At 38.7% G+C, this 20,643-nt stretch overlaps 2 protein-coding genes across 2 annotated transcripts; one reads left to right on the plus strand and one right to left on the minus strand.

The window, feature by feature from the left end:
* Positions 1 to 2,271: 2,271 nt before the first annotated feature.
* Positions 2,272 to 6,468, plus strand: cldnd1b (claudin domain containing 1b). Its single transcript, XM_082164301.1, has 5 exons — positions 2,272 to 2,352; positions 3,301 to 3,795; positions 3,933 to 4,040; positions 4,734 to 4,871; positions 4,984 to 6,468. Exons 2-5 carry the CDS (start codon positions 3,501 to 3,503, stop codon positions 5,202 to 5,204), a joined length of 762 nt encoding a protein of 253 aa, XP_082020427.1. The 5' UTR covers positions 2,272 to 2,352; positions 3,301 to 3,500; the 3' UTR covers positions 5,205 to 6,468.
* Positions 6,217 to 11,536, minus strand: LOC309494842 (N-acyl-aromatic-L-amino acid amidohydrolase (carboxylate-forming) B). The gene is made up of 7 exons (XM_082164304.1): positions 11,380 to 11,536; positions 9,220 to 9,455; positions 7,890 to 8,085; positions 7,440 to 7,533; positions 7,248 to 7,355; positions 7,057 to 7,169; positions 6,217 to 6,856 (listed from the first exon to the last, which is right to left on the minus strand). The coding sequence occupies exons 2-7, from the start codon at positions 9,453 to 9,455 to the stop codon at positions 6,650 to 6,652; spliced, it is 954 nt and encodes a 317-aa protein (XP_082020430.1). The 5' UTR covers positions 11,380 to 11,536; the 3' UTR covers positions 6,217 to 6,649.
* Positions 11,537 to 20,643: the final 9,107 nt, after the last annotated feature.

Here is a 20,643-nt window from a genome sequence, read left to right on the forward strand (position 1 = left end):
GGAACACAGGGGCCGAAGCCTTCCACACACAACGTCCACTAAAAACACATGGCTGGGCAGCCGCAACTGAGCTGTGTGAGCCCAGCTAGTTGATTTGTGAGGCAATGGAGCCCTCTTGTGGACGGACTCAGGGCGACATGCATGGGATCAGAGAGATTGGCTCTCTATGTTGGCAGATATATAAATCTGCACGAATTCATTTGATTCGTTTGTTAAATGTGTTGTTTAGTAATGTGTGTGTTTTGTGTTGGGAAACACTGGGGCCGAAGCCTTTAATAACTGGGTGAGGGGAACCAAGTGCGTGCAGTGTGGTAACACTGCTACGTACTTTTCCTCACGACAGCCCCGCTTGGGGGGGTACACACACACAACGTCCACTAAACGTCCTCGTGGCCCGTGAACGCGGGCTCGATACTCCCAACGGTCGAACAACAGGCAGGCCGCTTGCGTTCGGGGCCGCCTTCCTAGGAAGGCATAAATTGAAAGCCTCAACACGTAATCGTAACACATCAAGGCCCGTGAGACCGTGTTAACAGTCTAGCGGGACGCTCCAGTTTTAAGAGTTGTTTCCTCAGACTGGGCGGTGGTCTCAGCGCTTACCCGTCGTAAATATTCCTATCCTGGTCGGTGGCGCTCTGTGGAGCTGGCCACACAATATTGAGACGAACGGCCGCTCGCTCACAAACTTCCAGGAGGATGGACTGAGGCAAAGCCGCGTGAGCGCTAGCCTAGGGAACGCTAAAAGGACCGCGTCATCCCCGTCGCCGGAACCGGCCGGTTCGTCAACGAGAGTGAGGTTTTCCCGCGAAGATGTCCTCTTCAGGGAATGCGGATTGGGCTGATGTCAGCTCAAATATTTAGAGAGGTGGCGCTCCGGGAGTCCCCCGGTAGTGCGTCATCATCACCGTGTCCCCCATCCGAGTCAGAAAGGCCGAGCACGGCGCGCTGGGTCGTGCAACTAAAAGCCGGCTTAGTAAAAAGCTACATGTGCAGCAATTACAATGACCGCAATTCTCCGGGTTCTCCAAAGCTTCTTGAGCGTGTTAAGCTCAAGCAAACAGCGCAGAACGAGAGGGTCCTTAGCGGCGATTATTAGAGCACCACACGCGGCCGGGCAGGCTCGTCGTGATAGGCTGTTCCCCGGAGAAGCGGCTGTTTAGACGGTCACATAGCCATGGGTGGGCTAGCGGTGAAGAACTCGGAAAAATCCGTGGCGGGCAGCCATGTAAGGAGGAGCAGGTGAAGGACAGCGAGAGCGCGGGCGGCTCCGGATGCAAAAAACACAGCGGATAGGCTGAAGAAACGACTGTCACTCACGTCTGGCGGAGGCTGATCTGGCGATATGTCCTCCTGAAGACTCGAAAGTGAGCAGCGTAACGTTAATCCAACCGAACTGTGTCAGTGCAGAGATCGCGAGAAGCGAATGTCAACTGAGGAATAGCAGCGCGCCTGACAGCTATATGCCTTAGGTAAGGGGGTGTGGCCTTACCTGGCATTGGCTGCGCGCTTCTGTCTGTCTAGCCAGACTTGGTGCAATTGGATGCTTCTGCAGAGGTCAGGTACGGATGCCCTTCCCATAGGTGGATCTCGAAACGAGATGATGAAAGAGAACCTCTGCAATTTGCTCTGGCATGCTGGATATGAGCTTCAGCGCCAAATGCTGACTAGTGGCAATCCATTCTTTCCTTATTGATTGCAATTTATGGGTTTCTGCTTGTACAAATGCCTTTCGAGGATTGACCACACGCTCTCTATCGGATTAAGATCCGGGGAATGGCCTGGCCACGGATCCAAAATTTCAGTGTATGATCTCCAACGTTTTGATACCATTCTGTATTCATGGCAGTGTTTTTGGGCAGAAGAATTGTGAGAGAGCACCTACTCCCTTGGATTAAATGCAACCTCACTCATGGACGGTCTAGACACAGGACTTACGGCAGCATCCACCTTTTTTTTTTCTCCGGACAAGCAATTTTCCAGCTGTCCCAAACAGTCGAAAGGAAGGTTCAGCAGCAGTCCTTGTACTTAGTCTGTCACTGGTGTTTTTCTAAGAGAAGTGGCTTCATTTCTGTCCTTCTTGTCACCAGTTATTGTCCCAAAGGTCTTTTTCACTGCAGCTGAACCTTCTTAATGAACCAGTAAATGGTTCTTTCAGGTGCATTATTCTTTGCAGCAATTTCCTAGCATGTGAAGACATTTTGATGCAAAGCGATGAAGTTTGCACAATCTTCACCCAGGTTCTGCTGCTATTCTCGTGACGTGCACTATCCCATTGAGTTTGTGATGTGCGCGCGCATTCGTAAGCGTAACCGGAACAGAGTCGTCATCAGTGCGCTGGGTTTGTTCAATATGGTGAGTGACAATCGCAAGCAGCTTTTATTGATTTAAACAACTTTCGAGTGTTGTTGTTCAAAATAGTAAGTTTCATTAGTATTAGAATTACAGAACACTCAACATTTACATACGTTATTTTTTTATTCGTCAAAGTCTCGAGTGTGTCGCTAAAAACACACATTAGCCTGTTAGCTTTCATGCTAGTCAACGTCAAGCAAGTTTAATGTATGAAATATTGAGCATTATGCTATTGTGTCGGTTAAATATGTCAAAATTGTATTAAATAGCGAACGATATACCCGTTGTGCATTTAAACACCTGGTGATTTATTTTATTATCTCGTTTTTTGAATATTAAAGCACATCGACCAGGCAAAGAGCACTTTTTCATGAAGAGTTTAACTTTTGTTTTCCTTTATTTCTTTTAATTTCTTATTTAATTTCTTTATTGGACATAACTATCATTTTAAGGGGTTTATCAATAAATATGCTCTTTAATGCGCTCGTAAATAATATACGAGGGAACGACAAATAAAGATGACAAACAATAAAAAAAAAAAATATTACAAATGTCTATCTTGCGTGTACCGAGTTGTTAGAAATGTTAAGTTTTGTTGTTATACCTTTTACAAATTAGAAGTCACTATCAAGTACAGTGACTAACCACAGTTTAATTTGCTGTTATGAACAGTTTAGTGGCTTTTATCTGAAATCGATTACACTACAACAATAAGTACAGATTATTTCACATACATAACTCAGAAAACTGCACTATAAACAGATTTGGTCGTGGATATCTAGCTACTTGAAGTGATTCAAAACTGGGATAGTCTTTAGCAAACCTTAGCAAATTCAATGTCTTAGTACTCCTCCTTAATAGCTCTCAGTGCATCAACGTTGTACCTTGTAATTAAACATGTCTTTGTTTGACTTCTTTGTGATATAAACACAGTCCTCTCTGTTTCAGATGACACACTTCTTTAGATCTCAGGAAGGATCATGTCCATGAAGATGAGATCTGACTTTCTGCAATGTATATCACAGGAAGATGAAAAGAAACTTGTGTAAAACACCAAATCATATGATCGTTCTCCTCACACTCATCTACTAAAGAGTTTAATTTTGGCTTTCTGAAAGTTTTTTTAAAAATATTACATCATCAAAACAATGGTGGACAACCGCTATGCCACAGCGCTGGTCATCGGCTCTGTGCTGAGCCTTCTTGCCACCGTCTATCTCTCTGTTGCAATGGGAACACAGCACTGGTACCAGTACCACAGTCAGCCGGCCAGCAACGATGTCAACAATGGCTCAGATCTGCAGATCCTGGGGCAGGACTTTGAGGGAGAGGACATGGATGAGAGGAGCTACAGTGTCGCTTTGTTCCGGTTGAATGGCACGCTGGGTCTCTGGTGGCGCTGCATTCTGGTGCCCCGAAGCTCACACTGGTTTAAAGAGCCTGGTGAGGAGAGGATGTTCAACTTTGTAATTTATGTTAATGTATTCATTATTTATTATTAGTTGTATATTAGGTTAATAACTGATGCTAACTACATTTGCTTTGTCTCTCTCCTCGCTCTCCACATCCTTCTTTTCTAGATCCGATAATGGTGACTAAATGTCAGGCCTTTACTTTGCCCCAGCAGTGGGAATCCAAGTTCAAATCTCCTGGAAATATTAACAGTGGAGAAGATCTGCTGCGTACCTGTACGTCCTAACTCAAAATCAAACATGTACATGCACCTAATATTCAATTTTATATATGCACTACTGTTTAAAAGTTTGGAGTCTGTAAAAAATGTTTATATGTAGATAGAAATGAATAGTTTTATTCGGCTAGGATGCATTAAATTGAGCAATAAGAAATGTTTCTTGAGCATCAAATCATATTGGAATGATTTCTGAAGGATCAATTCAATTTCAATTTCAAATGATTATTATAAATCATTATTAGCATGATTGTGCATCACAATGTTGCCAAATGATCATGTGACACTGAAGACTGGAGTAATGATGCTGAAAATTCAGCTTTGATCACAGGAATAAATTACATATTACAATATATTTCCATACAAAGTAAAGTTATTTTAAATTGTAATACTATTTCACATTATTACTGTATTTTTGATCAAATAAATATAGCCTTGGTGAGCATAAGAAACTGAACTCAAAAGCCTAAAAAATCTTACCACCACCAAACCTTTGAATGGTAGTCTGTTTGTCTATATCTATCTATCTATCTTTCTGCCTGTCTGTCTATCTGTCTGTAAAAGTCTTTAATATACAGTCTTGAATATTTGTCTCAACCAGCCGCAGCGAGTTGCAGGATGTTTTGTAATTTGCATTGTCATTATGTTCTGAAAGCCTTCAGATGTTTGTTTGTGTTGTGTGTGTCCTCAGACCTGTGGAAGTGTCAGTTCCTGTTGCCGCTGGTCTCGGTTGGACTGGTGTTTCTCGCGGCATTGATCGGAGTGTGTGCCTGTCTTTGCCGCAGTGTCACTCCCACCCTGTTCGTAGGGATCCTGCATCTCCTGGCCGGTAAGACAGCTGTACATTATGGATAAATTAGGGTTTATAATAATAATCACAGCTATTTCCACAGCTCCCCGACAAAGAAAGCATAACATTTAAACATATATTTTGCTCCCAGGCCTGTGTACTGTGGCCACCGTATGCTGTTTCCTCGCGGGCGTGCATCTGCTACATGAAATATCCGAGCTTCCCGAGGGTATGGACTACTCTCCGGGCTGGTCCTTGTTTTTGGCCCTGATCTCGTCTCCACTGCAGATCATGGCTGCTGCGCTCTTCATATGGGCTGCGAGGAGTCACCGCCAACACTACACTCGAATGACAGCCTACAGGGTTGCCTAGGCAACAGAGGACTGACTGTAGAGTTGCCGAAGCGATTGTCTGCGCTCACAGAAAACACACAGCTTCAGCAGCTGCTTTTAACACTGACCTAGTAGCTGTTATTTGAAGAAGTTATGAAGGAAACAGTCTGAACACACCACCCAAAGTTAGGTTTAACTAGCGCCGTCCACTCTTAGCACTCCCCTGTGAATACTTGCATCTCTTGAAGGATCTTCCTACTATATAACTGCCTTTTTAACCACTCTGTTAACATCTTTGCTGTTTGAGATGAGAGACTAAACCCCTACCACAGCCAGTCAGACTCAAAAGCATCTATAATAATCAGTGACACTCCAGTAGTTCTTCAGGGCTTCACCATTTATTTGGTCACATTTTACCTGTTGACTAAACTTATTTACATGTTAGTTTCGTTTCCTCTTTGTGTTTTAAAAAACATCTCTGTGTTTTTATTCCACCTGTTTTGTAGCTACTCCTAGCGCATTTTAGCGCTTTGCAATCCCAAGATGCACTAGGGTTTTTGCCTTGGCCTAAAAGACTGAATGTTTGCATCTGTCATAACCACTCGAGCCTTTTGTGTTTTCCTGAACATTTGTTGTGCTTATTTATTGCCTTGTTTCTTGTGCTTTACATTGGTTAAACGGTTTACCATTTAGTCTCTCTTTGAGAATGTATTACATTATGAATATTACACTTGTTTGGTAACTTTGTTTAGAATCCAATTATGTTTTGTGATGGTTCAGGTAGCCATTTAAAACCATCTCAGCTGTGGTTTATATCCTTTTTGTGGTTTATATTAGTTTTTGTATATCATGCACAATTGGATGTAAAAGACTGTTGATGTCTTGCGGTCGGCTGTAAAATGTACCCAAGATTTCACTAGGATCATATTGTAAAACGATACAAGCGAATACCGATGGTAAAAATCCCAGTGTGCATCCACCTCCAGTTGATTTCGTTGTGCCACGTGGTTTATTGTGTTGTAATATTTTGAAATCATGTTCTGTTCAAGTGATTGTGCTGTTTGTTTTGTCTTTTTATTCCAAGCCTGTGAGAGGCTTGATTTTCTCAAAGAAATCAGGTGAGAGCAGCAGCATATGAGCAATACAGTCAAGAGGATACCTCACACTTCACAGCCTAATGTGACATCATCATCATGACGGTGTCGCAAATACTCCAGACGGTTTTGCCTTTTTTATACAGTTTTGTAAGCATTCCTGTTAAATGAACATTTTGCTGGTCACAATAAATATCTTTTCATCCAAAATATTGTTGCTCATGATTTTAGCTGTAGATCAAAATGAGCTATTGATTGTCATATAAATTTTACATTGTACAAAATTACCTAGTGTATACCTGAGTTATAAGTGACTGAATTTTTTTAATCATTTCAGTGACATTCTGTCTTGTGAAATCATCTGATTGATGTTAGATGGTTTGGTAATCATTCAGAGTTTAATGTCTTTCTTCACTTGCACCGTTGGAATCGTCAGCGTCAACTTTTTTGCCAAGTGAAAAGCGATTCCCTTTTCATAGTAGGCACACTCATTGATAAAGAAAGGATGAAGGGACCCTTCTTCTTCATACTTCACAGTTTCTCCAGAAAATGACAAAAACAAAGGGTCACCCCGCTTGAGGAGACAGAAGTCCCTGTCCTAGACAAAAAGATCATGAAAAAAACAATTAAGATTTTTGGTTGTTACTCAAACATGTTTTATCCCAAATCAAAAGAAAATATATCATATTTTGTCTAAAGATAATTATGTTTTTTAGCCCATTAAGATTATTTGCATTGTGACATTCTGTAAATTACAAAGCATGTTTGTATATATCTTTCTATATATTATATATACACCTGTAACTGAGGATGAACGGCAGCGGTGAGATGCCGAGTCTCGGGATCTCTGGGATAATCAATACTTTTGATAAACTTGAAGGCTTCCATATCCCCGCCTTCAAATACCGTTCCTGAAAGCAAAATAAAACACACTTACTAAATAGTATAGCAGAAAATACACAAGTAAGCCACATTTGTTTTTACAGTACCTGAGTTGAACTTGTGGATCCAGTCTATTGTCAAGTCGACGGCCTCTTTCATAATCAAATAGATGTCAGCCCTGACGACTCCATGCGGCTGCGGCCCGACTTCTATTGCTACAGAAACACAGGTCATGATTCTTGTCATCTGAGCGTACATTTGTGTATGAGTACTCAAAGGAGATAATCACCATCACTTACAAAAGCCATGCTTGGAGACAGACTCCAAGGAATATGCATCACTAATCGGGACATCCATTACCAGAACTCTCACAGGCACTTTGGTTATCTTAGTCTTAAATGTGTAAATGACAACACACAACATCAAAACACACATGCACAGACACAAAACAAAACCTATTCTACTCATGGAAGTGTACACACATTTAAAATGGCAAATAAAAAAAAATCCAGGTCTGTGGTTCTTAACTGGTTTTACTTCAGGACACAGATTTTACATTTACAATTACTTTTTTTGCTATGCATTATTATATAGTTAGTTTGCATTTCTCATTGTTTCCCCCCCGCTGTCTGTCTGACCACACATGTGACCCAATTTCCTGTCACAACAACAACCCACCAGCTGAGATCAACTGACCTGGTTTACAGAATGGAGTTTATTGAAGCACACTTGTGTTGTGATGCTCTTGCCTGTAAGTATTTGCAGATGTGCATGGTCGCCCAGTCACTGGTTGCGTAATGGATGAGCGTGAGGCCCATGTTAGACGTGGTGTTATGGAGGTCACAGATCATGTCTATTGCATCTGCAGATCCTTTCAATCCCAGCAGATTGTTCAGTTCCTGAGCGTGTCGGACTTCATATGGGCTGCTGTCTGTTATAGGTGAACTTCAAGAAACAGAGTACAGATTTACATAGTAACATATTTGCATCATGCAATATAGCCTATTTACTTGCTTTGCAATAGGCCTACTGTGTAAACCTTAATGTTATCATAACATTACTTGGAAATGTATTGAATATCATATTTTCATAACTCAAACAGGCATGTTTAATTAACTTGTAAAGGTTAAGAGCTATGTATTTAAATTATTCGCTCTTTCTTTAATTTGATTGGTCATGCTTGAAGTTCTGCCTGACAACCGCGCTGATTGGTAGAAAATAATTATCTTGAAAATGTCCCAACGGCTGTGACAACCATAGGTGACAACAAACAAACTCATCGTCGTGACAATGAAAGGAGTGCGAGTAGTACTTTTTTACAGTCTATGGCAGGGTTCTCAAGTCTCACGCATTGGCCGTGAGACACACGCAATTCAACCAGTTCACACGCTCACACGCCACACCGTGTATTTCTCACGCTGAAAAGGCAATGCCAACCAAGTTGTCCTGCAAGCTTTATATATAACGTTGTAGGCGCAGGCACACAAAGTGAAGTTTCCTGCCGCCAGCACGTATCTCGGCCAGATTGCATTAGATGCGCGAACACACGGAAGTTGACGGAACATTCTCGGCCACCGTACGTTCGTTACTAGGTAACCAACAACATCGCGCGAACACACGTCGTGATGGAGAAGGTAAATTGGAAGAAAGCTCGTCTAACATTTTTAGGCTAGAACATGTAATATATAGCCCATCGTATACATTATTATTGATGCAGTCAAAAACTCTACAACTACTTTGCAACCAGGCCAGAAGCTTTGGCTCAGTTCGGCTAGCTTACGTTATCTGAAACTAAGGGAAATGTTAGTGGGTATGGGAAGGAATGAAGATGTATTTCTTAATTTTATTTTAAATTATATATTATACTGTATTAATAGTCTTTCTAGTTACATTAAGGCTAAAGCAGAGTGCTCTGGGTAATATTTTATATCCTTGAAATGAATCTTAAAATAACATTTAAAAAACTTATTTAGCAAATTATAATTTCATTTTGTAATTATTTTCGACTAGAAAGACTGAGATGAGATTAACCTACTTTTCATTAAACTGAACAGTCTGTGCTGCAGTGCCTCATCTCACCTGAGCGTGGCTGTGCTGAAGCAGCGATTCATATCCGTGTCAATATATCTTCTGCACTCTTCCACAGCCCGTGGGTTTGACAGCACAGTTGTCACAGGAATCGGCCACACACCGTCTCCCTTCTCTTTCCGCTGTCTCTCCATCTCCTGCACCAGATACACACCTGACAGCTCATTGCCATGAGTCCCACCGCATACGGCCATGCGACCCAGTGCTGGCAGGAACAACGATGCCATCTACAACACAAAAGTAAAATCATTCTTCTTGTGAGTTTTCAAATGCCACCGCAATATGTGTTTTCTTGAAGAATTATTAAATCATGAGCCCTTTCATATTGCATTTACAATACCTCACTGTTCTAGACTCATTTTATTAGGCAATTTTTTTTTTTTTTTTTTTTTTTTGCATTTTGCAAATAATCTCCTGCAGTGGGTGAGAAAGAGGGCGTGGCCATTACAGGTTGAGTTCGATGGCTAACACAAATATAGTAATTTGACTTCCATTGTAAGTGCATAACTTTAAACCTACCTGTTCTTTGTTTTTACAAACAAAAGGAGACAAAACCGTCTGTGCCACAAATGCAGTCCATATATCTATTTTGATTCAAACTGACAATATGATGTCATTTTGTGACCCTGGACGACAAAACCAGTCAAATGGGTAAATTTTGTTAAATTGAGATTTATACATCACATGAAAGCTGAATATATAAGCTTTCCATTGATGTATTGTTTGTTAGGATAGGACAATGTTTGGCCGAGATACAACTATTTGAAAATCTGGAATCTGAGGGTGGAAAAAAATCGAACCATTGAGAAAATCACCTTTAAAGTTGTCCATTGGTGTTCGCGATTGTGCTGCATTCACTCACAAAAATAAATGTTTTATATATTTACGGTAGGAAATTTACAAAATATCTTCAGGGAACATGATTTTTACTTAATATCCTAATGATTTTTGGCATAAAAGATTTTTTTTTAATTTTGACCCATATAATGTATTGTTGGCTATTGCCACAAATATACCCGTGCGACTTGTGACTGGTTTTGTGATCCAGGGTCACATTTGTAGCTGTAGATAATTTGTAAAACTGCTTTTGAGTTAATATACAAAACCATAATTTATAATCCCACAACAGAGGTCAACTGAGGGCTCTCTTTGGGGAAGAGAAAGCATGACAAAGTCACACATTGACTATTTTGCATGGCTGGCACAACAGAATACTGAAAATTGCACTGTTAATCAGAACAAAAAAAAAAGTCGTAAACAATTATTAACTGAAAATTCAGAAAAACCGGGTTAATGTTAATAAACGTGTAGGGGCAGTGTTATAATTGTTAACTACAACTATAACTAAAGCCATAAAGAATGTGTTACTTGAATCAAAATAAATGCTTAACTGAAATAAAATAAGATATAAAAAATACTTATTTTATTTCAGAAAGTTGCCAAGGCGACATTTCTTATTTTGGTTTAGTTTAACTTGAAGTATTAAAATAACTCGAATGAAATGAAAATTATTAGAGACAATATATGAAAGAAATAATCAAAATGACAAAAAGACAACAAACTTACAACAACAAAAAATGTAATGTAAACTACAAAAAATGATAACTAATTAACTATAATAGTATATAAGTTATACCAAAATAACACCGCGTAGTCGTGGAAGTGTTTATGGAAAATGTTCCCTTTTATGGATGAATCCGAAAAAAATTCCACATGGAGTTCTGGAGGGAAAAACTTTACGCATTCTAGATAAACTTATCTGATAAATGGAGACAGAAGACGTGCAAGTCTCTGCTTTCTTTAGTAGAAAGTTTGCATGTCTTTGATCACATTACTTCAATCAGCAAGAATCTTTCCTAGAATTCCGTCTAAACTGTAATGTTTTTTTGTTCCTAATAAAGTTACTGGCCACCTATTAGTTAACTTTATTTTTTACGCCAACGTTTATCCATGTGTGTGTACCTTTAAGAACAGTTGGGAACGATATTAGTTCATTAATGGAGTTTAGCTGTTTCCCTTCAGAATGAAATATTCTGTTGCTCTGTTAAACAATGTACATTTATTGAAGCTCATTACAATCTGTCTCACGTTCTACAACAACATGCAACATATCAAAGCAAAAGCTGCAGAAACGAAAGGAAAACCTCCTACCGTTATTTTTAAGACAGAAGTAAGCTGTTTCACTGCCTCTTCCTAATGCTTTCAAATTCACTATAATCTTCTTACTGAGTGGAGTTACACAAGGCATCAGAGACCTTTGGACACATACATTGAGGTGTGACAGGACATGCGCGTTGACACACATTTAGCAAGGACAGTCTTAATCTAGCTGCAGGGGATACACACACGCACACACACACACACACACACACACACACAGTTTAAGACATTCTTCCACATTTGCTCAAACACAGTAAAGTAACATATAAAGCCATTATTTACCTCCTCCTTCTCTGCTTCTCTGCCTCGCCTTCAGTCACCAGCCTTGGATCATCTTTCACACATGATGTCCCAGCAACTCTTTACCCCTGGCCATGAATCTCCAGCATGAAGCCAGTGCTTTGCTGACTCATGCATGCGCTAAAAAGAGAGTGTGTGGAGGAAAAGCAAGAGGGGGAGGAGAAGCATCACAACTGAGAGGTCTGAAGATCTTACAGATTATTACCTAAACATTACGACTGTGCATAATGACAGAGAAAGGCGGGGAAGCGTTTCGCAACAAACCAGTATTTCCTGTCACAGTTTCCTCCTGCTTTCCTCAGGGCATGAACACCTGCTTTGTGTTAGAAAATGCAATGGCCAATACCAAAACCAAAATTAACACAGTAATAAATCAATAAATGCACAGAAGTGTATGAAGTACATAAACTCTTTAAGAAAGGTTTGGTCTTGTCCAAAATCTTCTTAACTGCAATTTCAGTTTCATAGTGGGGTTTTTTTGTCTCACCATCACACTGTAAAAAAATTCTAACCTCCTCAACTCAAAATGTTCTAGTGACTGGTCACATCTAAATTTTTCAATTGGCCCAAGTGAAATTCTGTAAATGTAATGTTATAAATTGTTGCAATAGTCTGTTAACATTGGCTCAATGAGAAATAATACGTTTATTAAAAAAATAAGTTTACCAAACCGTGTTATTGGCCCAATTATATTTTACATTGTAGTAAAATTCTTTTTTGTTTTGTTTTACCTAAACAAAAAATGTATATTGGTAAATTTATATTAGTAAAGAAACTTTACTGTATTGTTTATTCCCCGTTGCCCCCCCCCCCCCAAAAAAAAGAAAAGAAAAAAAAGTATTACATCATTATATATTAAACACTCAAGCCATTCTGCCACAGTTTATTTAATAATATAATAGTTTATTTAATACATTTTATTAAATCTACAACAGTATTGTGACATTGAAAGTACATTCTGCACAGTAGACCTTAAAAATCATGCATTTAAATTCAGGATTCTGATAAGATTCACAAAGCTGATGAATTGCACCTTACATTAATAAAAATCACAATTATTTTAAAAACATCATTTATCTGCAAAAACATCAACAAATACCATAAAATGGAAGGAGTAACTGGGGAGTGTCCTCACCCACTGTTTAGAGAAATTTCACTTCAATTTGAGTATTTAGGTACTTTGAGTTCATGAAACTGCAGCATATCAGTTTAAACATTAAACATATACAAATATTTGCTAAAGTGCAAAAACTCCATAAAATGCAAGTAACTGGAGAGGGTTGAACATGAATTTTTGTATTCTCACAAAAGGTACTTTGAGCTCATTAAACTGCATCTTTACAGTTTAAACATTGAACATCTAAAACATTTACAAATATTTGAAAGACTGCAAAGTTCACACAGAAAAAAGGAAAAACGGGAAGTACTTCAGGGTTACTTCACTCAGTGTTTAGTGTAATTTCATCTGAATTTTAGTATTCTCACAAGAGGTACTTCAAGCTCATGATGTCCTTAAATGGTGAAGAAATGTTGATTGAGAGCAGATGTCCTATAAATCACAGTTGTCACAAGAAAATGTGGCATTCTCCTTAATGCCAGTCTTTGGATGTACCCTCCACAGATGTGTTTTTAAATCCCTAATTCTTTTGAAATACAAACACATTCTGGGTGTAAACAGGGAAAGGAAGATGCATTAATGACCAATGGCAAGTTCTGTAGAGCTTGAAAAGGATGTCTTGGTGATGTGATGAAGACTTGCAGAAGCGGCACTGCATGCACTTCTTATGCGGAAAACCTGCAAAATAAATGACAAAGCCTTGCATTAAATAGCTGACGACAAGTGACAGAACAAAAGTTATTTTACTTAAAACTGCCATATTTGATTAATTTATGTCTTTAAATCACATGCAGCGATATTTTTAAACTTAAAACATCTTAATGAATTTAAAATTCATGAGGCTGTCTAGTGGCGGATCCTGGCAGCAAATGAATTGGAAGTCTTGCATATTCACGTAAAATAGCTTACTTCTGCATTGATAATAAGGTGGATACATACGTGGATTACAGTAAACAAATTTGGTCCTCGTTCCTGATGTACATGTACTGACATACTGTTGCAAGTTTGATTTTTTGTTTTTTTATAAAAAGGTATATAAGGGACTCCTCAAACTCAAAACTTGCCAATTTGCCACTAGATCTGGTTACACGTCATCAGTTAATTATGTATTTATCCACTGACCTACAGAATATGACATTATGGTTGGCAAAGATGGACAATAAGGTTATGAAATGAAATATTTCACAAGTTCATTTGAGCAATTGACCCTTCGCTAAGCCCCGCCCTCCTTAGTTACTGTTGCTACGCCTGACAAGCTTTCGCGCCTGGCACGTCTATTACATGCACCGGTGTCAGACATTCCCAAGGAGATAATTAGTAATTTTTGGCGAACAGGTGAAATATCTGAGTGAGCAAGACGAAAGGGACTGCAGTATGCATTCTAAGGAATATATCCACGACATAATATGCAACCGATTAGAGACTAATTTAATAAAAATTGAAGCTAAAGCCTATAGGTCCCAGCGCAAGCAGCAGCCGCCTCATACACTGACCATTCAAAATGGGAAACACACAGGAACAGCCATGTTAATGCACAGCAGGGTAAGGGAAATTTGAAAATAATCTGATAATTATAAATCAAACAGCTTATCTATAAATCTTGTGGAATAAACACAAGACATTAGCCTGACCACTTAGCAATGATAACATTCTCCCGCTTATATTATTAGTGCGCCAGGCTACTGCTCACACGTCGTGGAGCAAACGTAGGTGTTTTGGTTAATCCTGTCGACATTTAGTTTTGAATGGGGCCTCCCACACTGCTTGATCCACGCCCGGTATTTCTCCCCTTGGGTTTTAGGTTTCGGGAAGGGAAAAAAATTCCATAAAATCCATACACACAACGCTTCGGCATGTTTCCCTCGCTCGAAAGCTTGCCAAACCTCCCACGCCTAGTTACGGTTGCTAAGCCACGATTGGCCTGCGGCGGTTTTCGGGCGTGGCTTAGTGAAAGGTCTATTGAATGAGTCTGTAAGATTTGTTGCTGCCCTTTTTACAACAAAGTGACACCCATGAAATTCGTCCACTGACATAATGTTGCTAACTCTAGATTCATTAAATTAGTCAATTAATTAATAATGTCAATGTAATATCATCAAATAATACTAAGTTTTGAAGTGAAATTAGCATTAACCCAAACACCATTTTTATTTTTGTTGAAATTCTTATTGTATTTGGCCTGAAATAACAACATTTATTCAATAAATTAAAAATGTTTTGAAAATTTCGGTTTATAGCTCTGTATTAATAACAATAGTTAAATTTGTTTCATTTGTTTTTTTCCCTAAATTTAGAGGCTCCATATCTAATCTTTCCTAGGGCATTAAGTAAGCCAGAACCAACAGAGGATGTCGTTAGCTAAAATAATATCATGGCCACGTGTCCTCAACAAGCTACTAGGCGTTCCCCCCAGACTAACACAAAATGGCAGACATCAACTTCGTAACTTATTTAGCCTAAACATTTTTTTTTTTAAATGGTAAGTAAGAAATGTAGAAATGGTAGAAATAGGAAAGAAGAGGTTATAATGACTCGGATGAGACTTGGACACTCAAGGCTGAACGCATCACTCTTTATAATTGGAGTTCATGAGACTGGTTTATATGAGAATTGTGGGGAGAAAGAAACAGTGGAGCATGTGATATATGATTGTAAAAGGTATGATGAGGAAAGGAAGAAGTTGATATCATATTTAAATGAAAGAGGGAAGGTTAATACGGATCTGGCATATTTGTTAGGGTATGATTTTAATAGAGATAGAGTAGGATACAGAATGTTAATAGAATACATATATAATACAGGATTAAGTGAAAGGATTAATATCATTTTGATTGATATGTGAGGAAGAGGCAAGTGAGAATGAAAAAGGAAAAACTGATCATAAGAAATCATGACTGCATAACAGCAAAGGTAGGTGGCGGTATGCACTGAGAATGCAATGCGCCAAAAAATGAAAGAAGAAGAAATCAGGTGTGTTTGATTAGGGAGACAAAGAAAATGTGCAGTGTTGGGGGTTCTTCAGGAGCAGGGTTGGGAAACATAGACATAATAAATACATAGACGCCCTATTGGCCGCTTTGGAACGTTGCTGCGATACGTCAACGCGTCCGCCATTTTGCGGAGGGCAAGACTGCGCTGTAATCAAATGCAAGTAAACAGGTGAGCTGCGGTTTTTCTGGATAAAAACCCCCAAAAATTTACATTTATCAACCGATTTCAGTGGTTTGTGTGGTGTACAAAAAAGTTCCATCTCTAGTTATTTAAAATCTCGATAGTTATATATAGACTTATAAAATATTTTTTTAATAAGGAATGGCCAAAGCTCAGGCTTGTCATGTATTTGGCTTTTTATTCTTGGATAAGAATTGTAAACTACTGAGATATAATTTAATTTTCACATTAAATTAAATAACTTCTTATTGTGGAAAAAGCATATTCTGTCATTGACCCGATTTTAGCAATAACAAAGATAACTGATGGATCCTTTATGGTAATACATATGATGTAGTACAACTACAGTGCAATGCAAATTATTAAACAGATTCCTCTTTCTTGAAACAGTAAACCTCTGCTGACAGCTGCTCCAATACAGGAATGTCTAAAGTCAGTCCAGGAATAACATTGTCTTGCAGACTTTAGTTCCAACTTGCCTGAAGAATTTCATAAACAGAAACTACAACATAATCATGTCCTCAATTTTCTAAACATTAACTACTGCAAAATGTATAAATACCCCAGATAAAAAAAGAGAGAAAGAAACATAACCAATTCTAAAGTTAATCCCCCCAAAATATTACACCTCATACTTCAACTTTTATTGGAACAATTAAATGTTATAAAATGCACTAGGATAAAATAACAATGCCCACAATTTAATAAAAGAACACCTTAAAAAAAAAAAAAACGTTAAATAATATATTGGGCTTTAAATAAAGTATCTTCAAAAGTTTTCAAAACAAATCTGAACACAAATTGTACATGAAAAATTTACTATAGAAATAAAAATAAATGTTTATAACAATTTTGAAACTAAAATATCAATAATGGCAGCATATTTATTAAATTAACCAAGTTATAGATCAACACGTTCTAAACAAACTTTGCAAATAATGTCCCCACTCCCCTTAAATTGTTGATAAAAATAAATAAAAGTTCTTTAAATGTTCAACTGGGGACCCTAAAAGAAAGGCAGCAATTCGTCCGTTTAAGTAAAGGATTCCATAAACATTAATAAACCAACATGCTCACTCCCTGTTTTAGTGCTTCGCACTTTCAGTTGGCAGGTTTATCTGGAAAATTGTCCGCTTCATTTGATACAGGTTTGTCCAACAATCTCTTAGCTTCAGAAGCACAGTCTCAGCCAACAATACCTCACTTTCTATTTCAGCAGACACGTCAAACCAACTTTCCATCTCACCTTCCTGACCTTCTCCAAGCAAATCTTCACCTTCAGGATCACCTTCAGCTTCAGCCTTTCCATCATTCTTCACCTTGCTAACTGCAATCACAACACTCTTCTGCATCTTGAATGAACACATCCCCATTTCCAGTAAATACTCCTCAACATTCTGCGCATCCAAAAGCAAGTCGCCCAGTCCCTTTTCCTGTAGATGATTCTTCAAATCTTTCATGTGTGTAGACCGAGTGGTTGTCACATATAAGTCACCAGCAAACTCCCTAGTAGAGAGATTTGTAATCTCATATGATTTACCAATCACCAACGCTCCGGAGCCACTTGGGTCTCCCACAAATGCAGCTTGATTCGATCTGTGTGATCAGCAATGTAGCAAGTTTGCATTTCCACTGGTACTCCCCTGATTTTAATGGTTTCACTTGCAGAACCGACATGAACCGCTTTCACCTTGACAGCAGCAACCTGAAACAAGACAAAAAGTCTTTATTATGCACACAAACACACACAAAAAAACAACAATATCTATTACATAAACATACATGTTTTGTTTCACACAACAGAAAAAAACATTTAAAGGAGACATATCATGCTTTTAAATCGTTCCTTTTTACATATAAATCATACATTTGTCGTTGCAGAGGCGTTGCAGAGGCGACACTCGGTTCAACTCCACCCCGTTCGGCCATTTTTGTAGTTTGAAAGCAGAGATACGATTATCTAGCGGCACAGAAACCTTTTATTCACACGTTATTAACAAAATGTCAACAACGGAAGACTTGTCCATCCAGCCTTACATGTTCGAGCCAGAGTCGGAGCCGTTGTTACAATATATTCGGTTCCTGAAATATTTGGTTCCAATGGGTGGAGCTACCATGAATATTCACGAGACCATAGCGTCGGCGGGGCGACAAATACAAGCGAGTGGAACAGAAATTATTAGCGTGAGCGCCTCAGATCGCGTTTTGTCCTAAACTACTCCTAACTGTTCGTTTCTCACGAATGACTGAGATTAAGCTTTTTAAATGTCTATTATTGCATGTTTAAATAAATATTTACAAATATATTCTTGTGTTTTGATTCTGTCTCCCAAAGTTGTCTGTAGGCTATTATTGACATAGCTTTTATATTATAGGATGATAGCTCAAGACAACATAGGCTACTTGGAGTTGCATGTTGTTGCATGCTTTGAATGTTGCTTTACACTCAACTGAAAATCTTTTTGATACACAACTGTCAAAGGTTATCATAAATGTTAAGCTTCATTTGCTTTAACAGTTGTTTTCTCTAGCAATGCTTAAGAACGTTTGGCCAGCAGCCATATCACCCTGTAGCCCAAGACTGGTTGCTCACTGAAGCTAAGCAGGGCTGAGCCTGGTTAGTACCTGGATGGGAGACCTCCTGAGAAAAACCAGGTTGCTGCTGGAAGAGGTGTTAGTGAGGCCAGTAGGGGGTGCTCACCCTGTGGTCTGTGTGGGTCCTAACACCCCAGTATAGTGATGGGGACACTATACTGTCAAAAGAGCACCGTCCTTCGGATGAGACGTTAAACCGAGGTCCTGACTCTCTGTGGTCATTAAAAATCCCAGGATGTCCTTCGAAAAAGAGTAGGGGTGTAACCCCGGCATCCTGGCCAAATTTGCCCCTTGGCCTCTGTCCATCATGGCCTCCTAATCATCCCCATATACTGATTGGCTTCATCACTGTCTCCTCTCCACCAGTAAGCTGGTGTGTGGTGGGCGTTCTGGCGCAATATGGCTGCCGTCGCATCATCCAAGTGGATGCTGCACATTGGTGGTGGTTGAGGAGATCCCCCCTTTCATATAAAGCGCTTTGAGTGCCGAGAAAAGCGCTATATAAATGTAATAATGAATTATTATTACACTCAACTGAAAATCTTTTTGATACACAACTGTCAAAGGTTATCATAAATGTTAAGCTTCATTTGCTTTAACAGTTGTTTTCTCTAGCAATGCTTAAGAACGTTGGTCAAAGTAAGTGATCATTATTTCAATTGTATTGATGTATACATAGCAAGGTCCAACTAAAGTAATGTTATACTCAGTTTGTGCAATTTGTAGTTTTGAATGTACCATTCCAAAGGTAAAACAGAGACAAAACTCTAGCAAATTGATTCATTTAATTTTGTTTTTTATTTGGCACTGACAAATTAAAAATTTTCTTTCATTGATATCATGCATGGGAGTACAAAATTAAGGGTGTTTGCATCTAGGGCAAATAAAAACCTCACTGTATCGCCTAATATAGTATAAGACCTCATCTAAAAGTAGTATGTTTTGATCATGAAGAGACAGAGAAATCACTAAATGTTACTTAACTCACCTCTCATTGTGAAGTTATGGAAGTTGAATGCTTCACAAACTACTGAACCAATTATTTATTGGCCAAAGCTGTGTACAATAGTAAATTGCACAGAAATAGTGGTCAGAAAATAAGTTTCTCAGGTAGGACATATAATTAAAAAGTATTCTCATTTAAAGAATATAATATATATAATTTTTATAATATAAAACAATATGCATAAAGTTATCTACCTATCCTAAATACAGGGTCTTAAAAAGTCAAAAATTCTAAACTTTAAATTTAAGGCCTTAAAACGTCTTAAAAACAGCCAGATTTTCATCCGCGGTCTTAAATTTCATTTAGTCAGGTCTTAAAAGGGTTTACCCTCGTTCATTTCCAGAAACGCTGGCTGCAGAAAGTTATTACAAAGTAGCAAAAAAGTATCGAGTCGTAGCCTACAAAGCGGAGCTCTAGTGCAGGGTTCTCCAACAAGTCGCTCGCGGAGAGGCAACGACACGTTCACATATCGCGTCTTTTGCGCGCTCAAGTTTGTTCAAATGTAGGCGTGCTTACGGTAAGCGCTCATAATTGAAGCGACGCACTCCTTTTTTCCAGGCGCTGTCTGAAAGCTCAGTCAACAGGAAGGATGGGGGTGCACCCAAACACTACGGGTGTTTTTCTCTTCTCCGTAAATAAATCTTCTAGCAGAGCTACAGCAAGCGTTTTTCGGTGGTGGAAATCCATTAGCCACTAAAACTGCTCTGTCATTGTGGAGAGCGCAGTGCATGGTTGCATAGCAACGACAGACGCCACGGGGAAATCGGACCGAATTTTACTAGTAATAATAAAAGATAAGCTAAAGTGCATTGTAAATGTCAGTAATTTATCTTTTTTGACTCATTCTTTTTATAAAAAATAATTTAAAGTCTGAAATATGTGAGGTTTATCTTTTTATAAAACTTTTGTCAAACCTTTATTTTAACTTGTACATGTTAGTATGCAAGACATTTTAAAAATGTTCATTTTTAATGGTATTATTTTAATGTTTGTGTAAACAAAAAGTGCATATTGATGCTAAATTTATTTGTTATTTGCTGGTTTTCGACATAAAACTTCATTAATT

Source organism: Leuciscus leuciscus (assembly GCF_965113295.1).
Source record: "Leuciscus leuciscus genome assembly, chromosome: 3".
Lineage (NCBI taxonomy): Eukaryota > Metazoa > Chordata > Actinopteri > Cypriniformes > Leuciscidae > Leuciscus > Leuciscus leuciscus.